Source organism: Vicia villosa, linkage group LG4 (genome assembly GCF_029867415.1).
Source record: "Vicia villosa cultivar HV-30 ecotype Madison, WI linkage group LG4, Vvil1.0, whole genome shotgun sequence".
Taxonomy (NCBI): Eukaryota; Viridiplantae; Streptophyta; class Magnoliopsida; order Fabales; family Fabaceae; genus Vicia; species Vicia villosa.
Genome location: NC_081183.1, coordinates 183,961,143 through 183,978,548, shown reverse-complemented (window position 1 = coordinate 183,978,548; position 17,406 = coordinate 183,961,143). Strand labels below are relative to the sequence as shown.

At 31.8% G+C, this 17,406-nt stretch overlaps 1 protein-coding gene across 1 annotated transcript; it reads right to left on the bottom strand.

Annotated features, from left to right (window-relative positions):
- Positions 1-5,315: 5,315 nt before the first annotated feature.
- On the bottom strand, positions 5,316-15,605 carry LOC131598489 (polyadenylate-binding protein 8-like). Its single transcript, XM_058871084.1, is given in 5 exon segments — positions 5,316-5,345; positions 6,108-6,302; positions 6,527-6,720; positions 9,972-10,185; positions 15,537-15,605. Coding segments are annotated over 5 exon segments (702 nt in total).
- Positions 15,606-17,406: the final 1,801 nt, after the last annotated feature.

Sequence of the window (17,406 nt, the reverse complement as noted above, 5' to 3'; positions counted from 1 at the left end):
AGGAATTGATGGAGGTTCCACTAGTCTTGACGGGATTCTTTTTGATAGAACTAGTGAGGAGGAGAATGAGTGGCTTGAAAGACCATTTCATGAGGAAGAAATTATGGAAGCGATTAGTAGTTGTGGCGGTTCTAAGAGTCGCGGCCGAATAGTTTTTCTTTCCTTTTTATTAAAATATGTTGGCCTAATTTAAGAATTGATTTCATGAGGTATTTCGATTATGTTTTTTCGGGAGGCGAGTTGTCCAAGGTGATAACGTCTTCCTTTTTGGCTTTGATTCTGAAGAGTTAAAATCCTTTAAGTTTGGATGACTATAGGCCAATTTGTTTGGTGGATTGTAAGTATAAAGTGGCGGCTAAAATGTTGACGGGTAGATTAAAACTAGTGTTGAATTTGATTGTTTCTCATTGTCAAAGTGCGTTCGTTCCGGGTAGACAATTGGTTGACGGGGTTCTAGTGGCTAATGAAGTGGTTGATTATGCTTGAAAGGAAGGTGGATCTTGTCTCCTTTTTAAATTGGATTTCGAAAAGTCTTATGATAAAGTCTTTTGGTACTTTCTCCAGTTTTTGTTGGTGAAAATGGGCTTTAGAGAGAAATGGAGGAGGTGGATGGATTTATTTATTTTTAATAGTAATATGTCGATTGTGGTTAATGGTAGTCCAACAAAGGAATTTGTTGTTAAGAGAGGTTTAAGACAAGGTGATCCTTTATCACGCTTTCTTTTTGTTTTAGTGGTGGAGGCTCTTGCGAGGCTTGTTAGAAAATATATTGAGATTGGTGAATTTTAGAACTTTAATATTAAAAGGAGATGTGGTGTGGATATTCTCCAATTTGCGGATGACACTTTGTTGGTTGGAGATGGATCTTGGAAGCATGTTAAGGCTTTAAAGATTGTTTTGCGATCTTTTGAGCTTGTTTCGGGTCTCGATAAAAATTTTCATAAAAGAAAATTGATTGGTATAAATGTTTCCTCTCTTTTTTTTGGAAGATGCATCGTATTATCTTTCTTGTGAGATTGAAGGTAGCAATTTTCTTTTTCTTCGAATTCCAATAGGTTTCAATCCTAGGAAGGAAGCTACTTGGACTCCTTTAATGGAAAAAATGAAAAGGCGTTTGTCGGGATGGAATAATATATTTCTTAATCTTGGAGGAAGGATTACTCTTTTGAAGTCAACTTTGAATTCTCTTACTATTTTTACTATGTCTTTCTACAAGATGCCGGCTAAAAGAGTTTACAAAGATGCAAAGAAATTTTTTATGGGGAGGAGTGGAGGAAAATAGGAACATTCACTGGGTTAGTTGGTAATGATTTTAATTCTCCTTTTTAGGAATCTCGTTGGTGGAATAATTGTATTTTAATGGAGATTTTTCTGGAACATTTTTTGGCTTCTTCTTTGAAAAAGGTTTTGGCGGCGGTTAAGGGTGAGTGGTGCGATGGGATATGTAAGTGGGGTGATGTTGGCATTTAGGTAGTTGGAAGGGAGGCGAATTTTTTATCTTCTTATGCGGATTTGAAGGTTCTTTTAGAAGGTTTTGGGAATTTGCATGGTGCGAAGGACTATGCGGGTTGGTTGATGGATACAAAGAAAGGTTATACGGTTTCTTCCTGTTATTCTTATTATGCTTCAAGGTGTATTCCTTTCGGTCCTCCGAATAGGTGTGAAGAGGCTTTCAATTGGATTTGGAAAGTGGATTGTCTTTTCAAGATAAAAGCGTTCAGTTGGAGGCTTTTTGTGAATAGGTTACCCACAAAGGATTCATTGGTGTATAGAAGTATTACTTTTACCCCCTATAATTTAAATTGTGTTTTTTGTGATTCTCATGTGGAAGAGAGGGATCATATGTTCTTTAAATGCAAAGTGATAAAGATAGTTTGGAAAGAAATTGCTTCGTGGATGGATTTACTGGGTTGGATTGAGGAAGAGTGTATTCCATTTTTTGTGGAATGGCACTCATTGAGCCGTGTTAAAAAGATTAAAAGCGGCAAATTGAGGGTGTTTTGGTTAGCAACGACTTGGATAATTTGGTTGACAAAGAATGACTTTTGTTTTAGGAATGAAGTGTGGAACACTAATAATATGGTTTGGCGCATTAAGTTTTTGGTTTGGAGGTGGTCTTCATATGGCAATATTACTCATTCCAATTGTAGTTTTTACGATTTTTCACAAAGACCCTTTGTCTTTTATGTCGTAATTATAATTGGTTGTAATATTATTTTTTGCCGGCTTTGAACCGTTTGTTGTGTATCAAGGTTGAAAAACCCTTAGTACTCCCTTTAATATATCTTTTGCTTAAAAAAAACAATAATAAAAAAAATTGTTTGAAAACTATTGTTTAACTTTAAATTTGTATTTTTTTACTAACTTATGGTTTTTTTTCTCAAAAATCATTTAAAGTATCTTTTTAATTAGTTATTTTTTTTCATTTATATCCTCATTATTTTAATAAGAAAATTTCTTTACCCACCTCCCTATGGGGGTCACCCCCAGCGAAATTCCCAACTTACCCCTGCTTCGGAGATTCATCTCCGAAGTTTTTTTTTTAAAATTTTTTTTATATTTCGGAAATGCATTTCCGAAATGCATCAAAATTCATTTTTTTAATCAGGTAAGAAATGTGGACACATGTGCCTACGTAAGCCTTCTAAGACGGTTACCTTCTAAGAAATGTGGTAACACTTTCCTACTTAAAAGCCTACGTAACAAAAATTGGGAAGCTCCATAGCCACGCCCTATTTAAAAGAATAAAAAAACCTTTTGAAATTTCGAAGTTCCCTTTTCCTTCTCCCCACCACTCTCAGACGGTTAACTTCTAAACACTTTCCTATTTAAAAGCTTCTCACCCATTTTTCTTTCAAAATATCGCAAATCATTTTCGATCCTAAGTCTTCTTCTTTGCTTTAACGTTTTCTATCTCTTGTTACTGCTTTCATCACAATGTCTCGCCGCGGTGGAGGAAATCATCCCGAAAATCGCCGGAGTCAACCATCTCCTGCACATTCTCAACAATCATCCGTCAATGCTGCAGGATCAGGCCGTGGTGGTGGTGGTCGTGGCTCTCGCGGTGGACGTACCTCCGGTTCTTCTTCCTCTGGACATCCACCTCCTCCGTCATATGCTCCGGCCCCGGTTACCTCTCCTCCGTCTGTTGTTGCAGCTCCGGTTGTTCGTCCATCTGTTTCAGCGCCGTTTGTTCCATCTGTCGCAGCGCCGGTTGCTTCCTTGAGTTCGGCTCTGATCTCCATTGTGAGCCTGACTGCCGAAGTTAAACAGAAGGCTACTCTAGATTCGGTTCCGTCGTCTCAGAAGGAAAATTGGGAAGGAAAATTCAAGTTCATGCTAATCATTTTCAGTTGCGAGTGGCTGATAAGGAACTACACAACTATGATGTAAGTATAGTTTGCTCATAAGTTTTTTGTTGTTGTTTATTATGTTGGTAAGTTACAATGTGGTATGGATTTCTAGAGGATCAGGACTTTCTAACCTGTTGCAGCGTCTCCTCCATTGTCTTCATCCGATTAAATAAAGCGAATCGTTCTTGTTTGTTATTTTTCTTCTGTCCAGACCTTTTTTCGGAAGTGCATTTCCGAATTCCTCCAAGGGGGGTGAATTCGGAGATGAACTTCCAAAAACACCACATTTTCTGAAAAATAACTTTATTTCGGAGATGCATCTCCGAAATCAATATTTTATATTAAAAAAAACACTTTTTCGGAGATACATTTCCGAAAACACTTTTTTTTTTTCAAAAAAAGTAAGTTTTCGGAAGTTCATTTCCGAAAATAGGGGTATTATGGTAAATTCACCAGAGGCGGCCAAGAAGGTTAGGAGGTGGGTGAAGAAATTCTCTTTTAATAAAAATATATTCTTACCCTTCAATGTGTAACACCTTTTATTTTTATTTTTTTAATTTATAACCACCAGTTTAGTCTGATTCGGGGGTCAGTTCTGACATTAAGTGGTTCCAACTCCCTTTCGATCGTAGTTGCGGGAATCAAACTGTAGTCTTCCTTAGAAAATTCAGTGTCAATCACCATTGAACCAACTAACAATTGATTTAAGTGATATATCACCTTTTTTCTTCTTCTTGGTTATACTATGAATAACGATCAATAAAATAGTAAAATGTCTTACTTGCTAATTTTTCTAGCATCTGATCCATAAATAACAAGGGAAAATGGTATTTTCTGATTGCTTGATTGAGTCTTCGATAGACTACACATATTCTACACCTTGTGATCTCGTTCAATACAACTCTAACCACATTCATCATGGCAAGGCATATATAACCTACAATAACTTTAAAAACTAACATATTTAAGGTAAGCAACTACCTAATCAGTTCTGATATCCAATAAAAATTTCTTGTCGTTCATGTTTCAAATAAGTCCAAATCCATCCCTGTGAAGGATGAACAAGTTCTACCGCACATGGTTACATATTTTGGGAGACCTCAATATTTAGGAGGTTCGATTTTTTTAATTAATATTAATACACATAAAAGTGTTATAATAAAAACTCAATAGGTAATATCCCATCTTATTTTAAGTGCTTCATTTCTTGTTGGTAGAGATAGATTAAACTCATATATACTTTATTTTTGGTCAATGGAGGCTCACTTGAACTTAATTCTTACTCAATTAGCTTGATACTTACTATAATTAATCATAATAGTATAAAAACTCAGCATTACAACCATGACATAATCTATTTCAAGCGCACACAATTACAACATTTCAACCATACCATAATTTTCTTCTACTTCATAAAATTCAGCATCATAACTATATCATAATTATACCATGTTTTGCTTCTAGTTCACGATAATTTAACATCACAACAATACAATATTTTACTTTTAGTTCATGAAAATTCTACATCATAACTATACTACTCTCTCCGTTTTAAAATAAATGTGTTTAAGATTTTTACACACAGATTAAAGAATGTAATTATAGCCTCATAAGACATTGCATTTTTATTATATTAACTTTATAAATGTGTTGGAAGTAGTGTATAGAACAAAAATTAAAGGACATAATAGAAAAAATTACAATCATTATTACATTGAAAAGTGAAAATGACATTCATTTTAAAATAAATTTTATTTACTAAAACGATACTTATTTTAAAACGGAAGAAATATATTCTAGTTCCTATTTAGAAAAATTCACATCACACCACAACTATACCATATCCTACTTCTACCTCATAAAATTTAGCATCACAACTATACCATATCCTAGTCATACCTCATGAAATTCAGCATCAAAACCGCATCATAACCTATTATAAATTCACTAAAAAAATCCCCATCAACTCATATTGTAATCCAATTTTTCTTTCTAAAATCATCACAAAAACCACATCATAAATTATTCTAAATTTACTAAAAGTTCAACATAAACCATATCTTAATCCACGTTATGTTCACTAAAACTCAACATAAAACAACATCAAAACCTATTCTAAATTCACTAAAATTTAAAATCAAAACCTTATTAAAATGAATTTAAGTTCACTTTTTTTTAACAAGACAATCTTATTTAATATAGTCATAACTTTTAAAGTTTCCTTGTCACTACTCATTATAAATATTTAGCTACAAATCTTAAAATTGCCATATTCCAACTTATTATTTTATGGTTACTTCAATGTTTATGAAGTTGCACCTACATAAATTTACTAACAAAAATAAAACATTTTTTTAGCTATGAACCCTAACCCCTAAATTTTTAATAATTTCCGCATATCTATCAAATTAAGTCTAAAATTAAAATTTTCATATTAAAAAAAAACTTATATGCAAACTTAAAGGAGAATTTGATAAGATTTGAAGACTCGATAGAAAATCCGAATTTAACATTTTTCCTTCTTTGATACTTCTACTAAAATGCTACAAAATTTTGAGTGCTCTAAAATTTTGATCATCCTCTCTGCGTGTTTTCAATCACCTATTCAATTCATACAAGGGAGAAAGCATCCACCCACATGCACATACACACAACAATGTATTCACTCACATGCACGAGAAGAATAAAATAAAACATATAAGAATAAAATAAAATAGAAAAGATAAAAATATTCAAAGATAAATTTTGATATACCTTACCCGATGTTATTGTTCCAATCTCAGAAAATAACTCCTTCAACTTTTCTTCATTAAGATTGTCATCAAGATTTTTCAAGTACAAATTAGCACCCTTTCATTTCTCTTACCTTTTTATCTTTTCTTGCTCAAATTTGGCTTTTAACTCTACCTTCCTTTTTGGTTTTATCTGAGCCCTCCCCACAAATAAAAACTTTCAATCATTGGTTGATTATGGATTTTAGAAATTCACAAATCCAAACCATCTGGACTTCCTATTCTCATATTTTATGACCACATGTTTCAGAAAGGTTTTTCAGGTAAACATTAGTGAACTTAGGTGATCCATTTCCTGATCTTTCCTGACGCCCAATGAAATATCCTACATAAACTTTTATATCCCCTTGATTGACCAATGGCATCATTGTCAAATTTAACAAACCCATATCCCCTTGATTGACCAATGGCATCATTGTCAAATTGAACAAACCCATATCCTCTTGATTGACCAATGGCATCATTGTCAAATTGAACAAACCCATATTCTCTTGACTGACCAATATCGTCAATAGCTATCTTACAAGAAAGAACATGTCCAAAAGTAGCAAAGGTATCATGCAATGTATTGTTATCTATTAATGTGTCCAAAATCTTAAATAATGAATTTTAAAGTTGCCTTAATAAACTGAATAATTTTTCTTTTATTATAAGGAATACATTTTTTTTAATGTACTTTGATTTTGAATGTGCTCCTCATAAAAATAGCTTAATACTACCTCAAGCTTATAACTACTACAAAGGTTATATCTTAAGACAATGTCAAACTAAACTCACCTCATTAACCCAACCCGATTAAGGTCTTGTACATGTAATTAAGACAAATGAAGTGGCCCGCTAGAAACACTAAAATCCCATAATACTACCCTATTGCAACCCTAGTGGAATTAATCATTAATAAAAAAATAAATAAAACAATGACCAAATTTTCCTTTTTTTTCTTGATAATTTTCATACGTGACTATTTCTTAACATAAAAATACTATAAGGTATACCTTCAAAATTCTGTTAAACTAAGAAAAAAAAGTACATGGCAGAAATACACAATACAATATAATTAGAGAGAAAGAAATACATTGTGGTATCCAACATTACCAACCACTCATCCCGTAAAAAAAACAACATTCATTAAATATATTATTATCCAAAGTCAATAAGCCCAACACAGTAAAGTTAAATCACCGTTTTTTCATTGATTCTTAATTTAAAAAAATTCTTTCAAGCTTATAAAACCAAACCTACTATCCATAAAGAAAAAGACTCCATTTTATAAAACCAAACCTACTGCCCAAGAAAAAAAAAGACTCCATCAATTTGATGCATCATAACATGAATAACAATTTCAATATTAAGGTAAAAGACGGCTCACGTGTCAATTGCAACCGCGTCGAAAAGTATATAACATTCCCATAGTTACATCGCTACCACAATTATATATTAAACATCACTACCAAAATTTAAATGATAAATGATTTGCCAAATATGATTTAGATGATGAATGGTTTGCTAAAGGTATTTAGAAAAGAACACGCATCATCAATGTTCAAATGACTGGAACACGACCAAAATGACAAACGACATTTTGGAAAGGGTTTTAAAAAGAAAGCCCGCAAAAACAATAGTAACCATGATATCATGGTTAGGGATGACAATGGGTAGGGTATGGGTAGGGTACTATATATATAACCCATCCCCATACCCTCGGATGGTAAAAATCCCCGTACCCGAGTCCATAACCGCTTGGGTAACAACTTTAGCCCCCGTACCCAGGCCCTTTGATATTTAAGTACCTATATCCGTACCAGTTACTCACATTTCTAATAAAAATAATTATATCAACTATAAAATATCATATCATTTTAAGTTTTTAAGAACATTTAAATGTTTTCAAAAGACTTATTGTTGAATTATGAAATAAACAAACACTTAAGTTACATATTTAATGGTTTAACATCGATTTATTTTTGAAAATTGATAGACATTTAATTATATATATATATATATATATATATATATATATATATATATATATATATATATATATATATATATATATATATATATATATATATATATATACACACACACATTGTGCGGGTATGGGGCGGTGTGGGTACTAAGGTGCCCATACCTACTTATTTAAGTGGGTAATTACCCATACCCATTTATGTGGGTTTTTACCCTACCCATTATGGTTTTTTTTGTAGGTATCCACTGGGGATGGGAAAATTTCCATCCCTAATCATGGTTTATAATATCTATACAATTAAGGAAACTTCAACCAAATAGTAGAATAACAAATTAAATACTAAGATAATAGACGGCTCAAGCGCCAATTATTGTCGCGTCGCCAATGATTATGATATTTTCAAATTACATAGTTACAATAATTGCATCCGCGTTGGTCATATTTGACAACAACTTTCTACAAACATCAAGGATCACAGTCATGATTTTAATGATGGATGATATGTAAAACAGGGTTTAAAAAGGGCATATGTCAACAATTGTGATTATGTTTTTTAATGTATAAATGATCATAAAATAGCCGTATGAATAACAACATTTTGAAAAGGATTTTAAAAAATAACACGCGCCAGCAATCATGACTAAGGTTTTTAACATACAAATGATAGTAACACGACCAAAATGAAAAAAATAACACTTAGAAAAAGGTTTTAAACAACGCGCCAATTGCAGTCACGTCGATAAAGTTTATGATAATATTTCCATTATTGCAACTGCATCGATATAAATGACTAATTTTTTAACATGCAACAACAATAATAATTTTGATATTTCAAAAAGGTTTTTATAAAAATCCCTCGAAAACACTTCTAACCATGATGCATGTTTTTATTGTCTATATCAATGGGTCCACTTCAACCATATTTTGTCACTATCATCACAATAAATGTTGATCTATACATATCACACACAAAAAAAATTTATATAGACATATCATCCACAAAAAATGTTATTGATATGTATCATATCACCCACAAAAAATATTGATCTATACATATCACCCGCAAAAAAATTGATCTATACTTATCATATATTCACCCATAAAAAATGTTGATATATACGTATCTTATAACCTACAAAAAATGTTGATCTATACATATCACACACAAAAAAAGTTGATATACACATATCATCAAAAAAAATGTTCATCTATACATATCGTCCACAAAAAAATGTTATTTATATGTATCATATCACCCACAAAAAATGTTGATCTATACATATCACCCGCAAAAAATATTATCTATACTTATCATATATTCACCCATAAAAAATATTGATCACCCACAAAAAATATTGATATATACGTATCATATAACCCACAAAAAATGCTGATCACCCAAAAAAAATGTTGATCACCCAAAGAAATGTATACATTTAATATATTCACCCACAAAATGTGTTGATCATTGAGCTATTGGTATCATATATTCACCCACAAAATGTGTTGATCACCCATAAAAAATGTTGATCTATACTAATCATATATTCACCCACAAAAAAGGTTGACCATCCACAAAAAAATGTTATCTAGACATGGGACATGACACAAACACTTCTACCGGACACATATATACATGTCACCCATAAAAAATGTTATCTAGACATGGGACATGACACAAACATTTTGACCAGAAACAATTTCTTCGACAGCAGTATGACATTGATTTAATTAACACAGTCATTAATCAGGCAAAAAAAGCATTCAACAAAGTATTCTCGTAACCACAATGCATGCCATCAACAAGAGATCATTATTCAAAACCAATAACAAGAGAATGAAAATCGAAACACAAACCATCATGAGCATTAGAGAAGTTGACATAAGCATATTCAAGCGATGATCTCTTGGTCTGATTCCTACAAACCCCTATGAAAACCATCTGAGCAATCTGACTGGATAGTTCATAAAGCTGACCCTCATTCATATTCCCATCAAGATCTCTAACATACAGAGACACATTCTCAAATCTCCCAACACCGAGACCACCGTTTGCCACCGAAACAACATTCTAAGGTGATGATGAAATTATAGCCATTTGTTCAAGAAAAAGAGTATGAAAATTAAAAAAAAATCAATAAGTAAAAAAAAAATAGAGAGAAAAATGATAAGAGAGAGAGAGAGAGAGAATGAGAAGAAAAAACTCATTGTAACAAAAAAGATTAGTGTTGGTTGTGATTGTGATTACGATAAGGTTTTTTTTTCCTTATATACGTGCAAAAAATTGGGAGACTATTTTTTTTTTTGAGAATTTTTTTGTTTCTCCTTTTGATGTCCCTGAAATAGAGACACGAGGTGTTTCTGCGTAGAGAGTGAAAAAAACCGACTGAGAGTGTGACCGTTTTTACAGTATTTTTTTTGTAGTTTGTTTTTGTGTACCCGAATGAGAAGCTGTATCACACATGACAAAGGTATGTCACGTGGATTTTATTTCACTCTATTCAATTACTCCACTAACTATAATTAATAAGAACACTTTAGTAAATATTAATAATTTTATCATTAAAATTAACATATCTAATCATTTTTATTAGAAACGCATAGTAAGACACTTATTATGAGACGAAAGAATTATATGAGATTTACACAAATATTTCGTTCTCTCAATTTCTATCATTATGCAATTCTCTGTTTTGGACAAACACTTGCAACAAAATTTATTCCTCATTGAATTTCCTGTTTGAATTAAGGGATAAACTCAAATGAAATCTAAGGATATTCAAATTCGATTCCAATTGGTATCTCAGAGTTAAGGTTCAATCATGGTAATGGGAGAAAGTGAAAAACCACCATAGACGACCTTGTGAGAAAAATGACTATAAAAAATTTAGGCAATTGTGGCCGTTAGATATGCCTATTTATGGCAACTTCAAGTTTCAACGACCGTAATTAATAAAATGACGGTTCTAATAAACATAAATATTGATGCCATTAGGTATAAAACAATGGTTTATGATAGACCACCACGCAAACCGCCATAACGAATCATGTTAAAAACGACGGTTCTTTAGCTATAAATATTAACGGTTGCAAAGCCACAAATTTCACATTTTACTTAAAAAAAATGAAACACTATGGCAGTTTGAACTGCCACAAGTTCCATTAAAAAATATAATTAGAACCATCATTATACTAATACATGTGATTACTATATATTTTCTCAACCAACACGGTTGAGTTGACAAAGATTATAGTAATGTAAAAAACATCATTATACTAATACACGTGATTCAATCAATAAAGAAGTTACATATTCTTCGCCCTCTTTCCAATTTGTCATTATGTAGCTCCAAAAACATTTCCCATGCTAGTATTACTCCTCTGCTCCTTCTTGATCTTGTTTTGCTCTATCTTGGTCTTGTTTGCTCTGTCAAATCAAAGTAAGATAAAATATGTATTTGCTTTGTAAGAATGGATGTAGCTTTGGAAGATTTAATTGTTGACTTTCATATCAAACCTTAAACTTCACTTTGATTTTATAACTTCTAAAATAAATGAAGCCTCTCCTATGTTCATCATCCATACATTAAAAGGTTATATAGATAAACACTATAGATGAAGATATATAAACTATGTTATCTTTATTTTTTAGATGTTTATAATTTATAAGTTTGCAATTTCACTAATATATAATAGGGGAAGGTTAAGACAAAAAAAAACTAAACATTTCAACCAATTATGAATTTTGGTTACTATCAACAACTCTAGATAAAATAGATAGGTTGAAAAAAGAGAGATACACTTTTAATTATTTTAGATATTTTGAATATAATTCTATTGGAGAATTCTAACAAAAATATCTAACCATATAAAACCTATGAATATCTCATAAAGACCGACCAAAACAATATCTCATAAAGACCGACCAAAACATTTGTGGTCCAAAAAAAATGCTTGGATAACCTAAATCCAAGAAAAAGTTAAATAATTAAAAGAATTTTCATACCAAAATGCTTGGAGAGATGGTGAGCTTCAACAGCTTCTTGGTTGCTATGTTGTTCTCTTCTTTTGTGACAAGTAACATTTAAAGAACCATTTAAATTTTTCTTAATAAATTGTTAGAATAATAATACAAGTGTGACTAAGTGGGAAAATAGTCTCACATTAAATAAGAATGTAGTGAGTTGAACATTTATAACTAGGAGAATTCACTCACCTATCATCTTTAAATTTTGGATAAATAAATGGTGTATCTCTCACAAATATCTCTATCAGGGACATCATATTATTTGAGTAAACTTCACCATGTGAGAAATTAACCCATAAAATAAAAGGGAAACTGGCTCAGTTTTTTTTTTGTTAATGGCACAAATTTTCCGCATGAGAAACATTGAGATGGGAAAATTACCCTTACATTTAAGCCATGTTGTTTTATGTGCTTAACAAAGATAGATAATGGTGGTCAGTATTGTAAATTGTGGCGGTTTAATAAAACTCCACAACAAAACCACCACAATTTATGCGAGTCTTTTAGTGTTACTCCTGATATGAAGGAGATTCACAACTTCATGTTATTGCAACATGATGATGAAGGTGAGAATTCTTCTCACAAGCACAAATCATTCAAGAGAATTTTCCATGATGCTACGTTGGATCAAGGAATGTATTCATCCAAATTCACATCGAATACAGAGAAGAAATAATAATTGGAGTATTAATATAAATAAAAAAATTTAGTTTAAGTTTTCTTCACCCCAACAAATATAGCCTTGTGAGTTGTGAGTGCAGTGGAGTTTTAGTAGTTCTGGGTTATCTAAGAGTTTAAAGATGGTTTGTAATTTTTCCATTAAAACATTATAGTTAAGAGGATTTCCAATTTCTCAGTTAAAAAAATTGTATTCGAGAGAGTTTAGAGATCTGCATCCAAATTCCACATCGGCAGCAGGAAAAAAATTTAGAGTATTAATATAAATAAAAAATTAGTTTGAATTTTCTTTAATTACCGCAATAAACGCAATAAATATAACCTTGTAAGTGTAAGTAATAGGATATAACACTTTGGATTTGTCTACTTTTATTCCTCTAGATAAGATTTTATAACCATCACTACGCCCTTATTTTTTTTCGAAAGTAAATTCTTCGAGGAGTTGTGTAAGGTAAGACGGCCCAATTAAGATAATGCAAAGCCCAATCTCGTGTCCTCTAGATAAGATAATTCAAGTTACCCTATTTTTCAACTCTGGCTTTCTCTAGTCTTCACTTCCAACGTATGTAAGATTTTGAATCCTTTCATACGTCTTTTTCTCTTCTTCTTATTTTTTCTATCTCTAATTTACGTTTTTTATTTTTTTTGTTGTAGCAGTCAAATTCAGAGGAATATACTCAATCCGTAGCTTCATATGGTAATTTTTACTAGTTGTGTAAATATTATAACATGCATTCCATTGCTTCAAACTATGTACCACCGACACCTGCCTTAAAAAATGTATGTGTAACACCGACACTTGTTATGTTTAATTTATTTATTTATTTTTAGTTATTAGCAGTGTCGCTGTGTCAGTGTCTTAGTCATATTTAGAGTGTTGGTGCTTCGTATTAAGAGAGACGTGTGTTTCTAGCTTCTCTATAGGTGGAACTAGCATGAATTCTATCATACATATACATATATTTATATACACTAACTTAGTTTGTTTTCTGATTCTTGTATGTTCCCTTTGTTTGAATATCACACTAGTACAAAAAAGACTTTTTACATCGAGCGAAAAGTACATTTTACATCGGGTTTCGGTCCGATGTAAAGTCAAGTGATGTAATAAATCAAAGACATTTTACATCGGTTAGCAGCCCGATGTGAAAAATACACCTACCACATCGGTTGAATGTTATATCTGATGTGAAATAAGGGTTAATTCTATTTTTTTAAATTAATTACAATATTTAACATCGGTTTCCTTAATGGCCCGATGTGAAATATAGGTTATAACATCGGCTGTCTTCTTGACCCGATGTAAACTATAATTTTTTACATCGGTTTATAGATCATCAGATGTAATATGTTAAATCTTGTAATTTTTTTGGTACCTATTTTAATTATAAGTTACTTTTACTGAACATTTAGTTATTGCTTTCACAAACTATAGTAATAATTTTTGGCATTTTTCTTCTTTTGAGAAATGAATCTTTACGTATAAAACCAAGTATTTCTATGAATATACATAAACAGATAGGGTGAAAACCCGCTACCCAATTTCTATGATTTGGCACGATAGATTTTTTAGACCGGCAGAGAAAGGTGAAAACCCGCTACCCAATTTAGATCTGAAACAATAGAAGCAATTCAACAAACAGATAGCGTGATAAATAGTGTTAGAATGATGCACATAGAGTACCGTAACAGAGATTGAACGAACCCCGTTTTGAGGGCAGAAGAATACGAGGGTGTGTAGAAATTGGTGATTCTGAAACCGAGCATGCAAAACGCGCCTACAAAGGATAAACGAAGTCGGAGTATGGTCGTGGCAGAGAGTATGGTCGCGTTGGATGAAGAGCGGTTTAGCGAGGCAGAAGAAGAAAAAGAAGAAGAAGAAAGAAATGGTTTCAGGATTTAGGTTTTTCGTTTAAATGGAAAAAGACCCGACATAAAGGCCCATATATCAAATTGGTTGGTGGCTGACCCGATGTAAAGGTAAGATATAACAAAATTTTCTCTTATTTACTAAACTGCCACCGTATTTTATTTTTTTTTATCAATTGATTTTTTACATCGGTGCAAATCTAGGCCCGATGTGAAATCTTTTTTAACAAAATTTCATTTTATTTACCAAACTGCCACCGTGTTATATTTTTCCCTAAATCAAATATTTTTTACATCATTGGATATTAATGTTTGATGTAAAATTCTTTGACAAATAGTTTTTACATCATATTTCTTGAAACCTGATGTAAAATCCTTTAATCAAATGTCTTATTTTTAGTAGTGTCAATATATCTATCTAAAGGCAACAAAACCATCAAAGTCTGCTCGGCCAACCGTGATTGATGCGGAGCTGGAGGATAGAATTAGTTGGTTAGCAGGTCATATAATAGACCAGGTTCTGTCACACTTGCCCATTAGGCATGCTGTGACTACAAGTGCTTTATCAAAAATATGGAGGTACAAATGGACCACAATACCAAATCTTGTGTTTGATAGAGAATGTGTCTATGAACCTTCCCGACGCCCTTCACATATTATTGGGAGTGAACTTTTGACAATTATTCATCACGTACTTTCACGTCATTCTGGGCCTATCAACAAGTTTGTGTTCTTTTATCAGGAACCCGTGATTGAGACTTACTTTGATAGGTGGATACTTTGTTTAACCAGAAAGTCTATCAAAGAGCTTGAGCTGGAGATATGGAATTGTCAGCCCTATAAGTTACCTTGCTGCTTATATTCTTGTCGAAGCTTACATCGTATACAATTATATCATTGTTGGATTCATCCTCCATCTGCATTTAAAGGATTTAGGAACTTGAAAATTCTTAAATTGGATGACGTTACAATAACTCAAGTTGCCTTTGAAAATTTGATATCCGGATGCCCTTTGCTTGAAGATTTGAGATTGACATGGCTTGATGGTTTCACCCAAGCTATTATTCACGCACCAAATCTCAAGAATTTTGAGATTTATGACGTCAAAGGTGGTATATTGGAGAGTATTATCTTTGAAAACACTTTCCAACTAACTAAGGTAACTATTGATTTAAATATGTATATGAACTTTGAAATCAATCAAAGTAGATCGCACGGATGCTCTAGCAAATTGCTCAACTTTTTCAGTCATCTACCTCACTTACAGAGCCTGGAGATTTGTAGCTGTTTTTTAAAGGTATAATACTTAAGCGTCTAATAGGATTTGTGTAATTTCGTTATACGTGTGTCTATATAAGCATGACTTATGCAATGGAATAATCAAGAAAATAATTAGTGATGTAGTGCAGACCGACAGTTTTACCTCTTTTAATTTTTCGTTGTGGTCCTTTTTGAGCTCTAACCATTCTTTTTTGATTCAGTATTTGGCTGCTGGTGTTGTGCCTGTAATGCTTCCTACATCTTGACGTTCTCGTTCTCTGCCTCTGAATTCGTCTGATGCTTTCACCAGCTTCGTACTCCCTGTCTAACCGGCGAATCAACGACCTCTACAAATGGTCCATGGAATGAATGTTCCAAAATTTCATTTTAAACGGCGGTTTCATAGTTGAGAAAAAAATATGACCATCTCTCTTAAAAATTGGCAAGGGCGCCATGACAAAAAAAAATGGAGAGAATTTTAAAAATTATGGATACTTGTCTTAGATAATTATGGCAGGTCAACATTTTCCAAATCAAATATAGGGCAGTACAACACACACTTGAAGTTAGCGGCTGCTAATGTAAAAGCTCGTTTACTATTATCAATTATTTGATTAGAAATTTAATTAATTATATCTAAATTCTGCCTTCAATTTAACTTTTTTATAATTAACAAATTGAAGTTGTTTGCAAAACTGTAAAAGAAATCACTTCACAAATTGAAATGAATGAGAAAAGAATTTGAAGTTCGACTAACATCTTATAATTAACAAACAAATATCACTTGGTAAATTAAAAAAAAAGAAAATATTAATGGGCAGTAGTAACTATTTTATTATATATTATATATTAGATGAACAACATCATTTTTAATGTTATTATTCCACTAGATTTACAAGGGAATTTCTCTGATAATGAATTTAGTCATACAATAGAAGCTATTTTATTTGTACGTACAGTAAAACTACAAAATTATATATATATATATATATATATATATATATATATATATATATATATATATATATATATATATATATATATATATATATATAAAAGCAATTTTGAAATAATTTTTAAAATAAATTTGATTTTTAATTATAACATGGTTCAAAACTAATTTATAATTAGAAATTGATTGTAAACCAATTTATAAATACAAACTGGTTCAAAACCAGTTTAAAACTTAATTGAAACTGTTTTAACAGTTAATTGGATTTTTATTAAAGCAGTTTTTAAAAACTGAACAGAATCATTAATTTGGTTCAATTCAGTGCAGTTCTTGAACCATGAACACCCCTAGTCTGAAGATTAGGTGAGCTTCTGAGCAAGCAAAGAGCAGCCAAAATTTGCTCAAGGTCATCAAAGTTTATGAATAAGGTAAGAGATCTTAGATTGATACAAGGTGTAGAAAGCTTTATTGGCACATCATCTGCAATCAAATACTAAAGCTAAAAC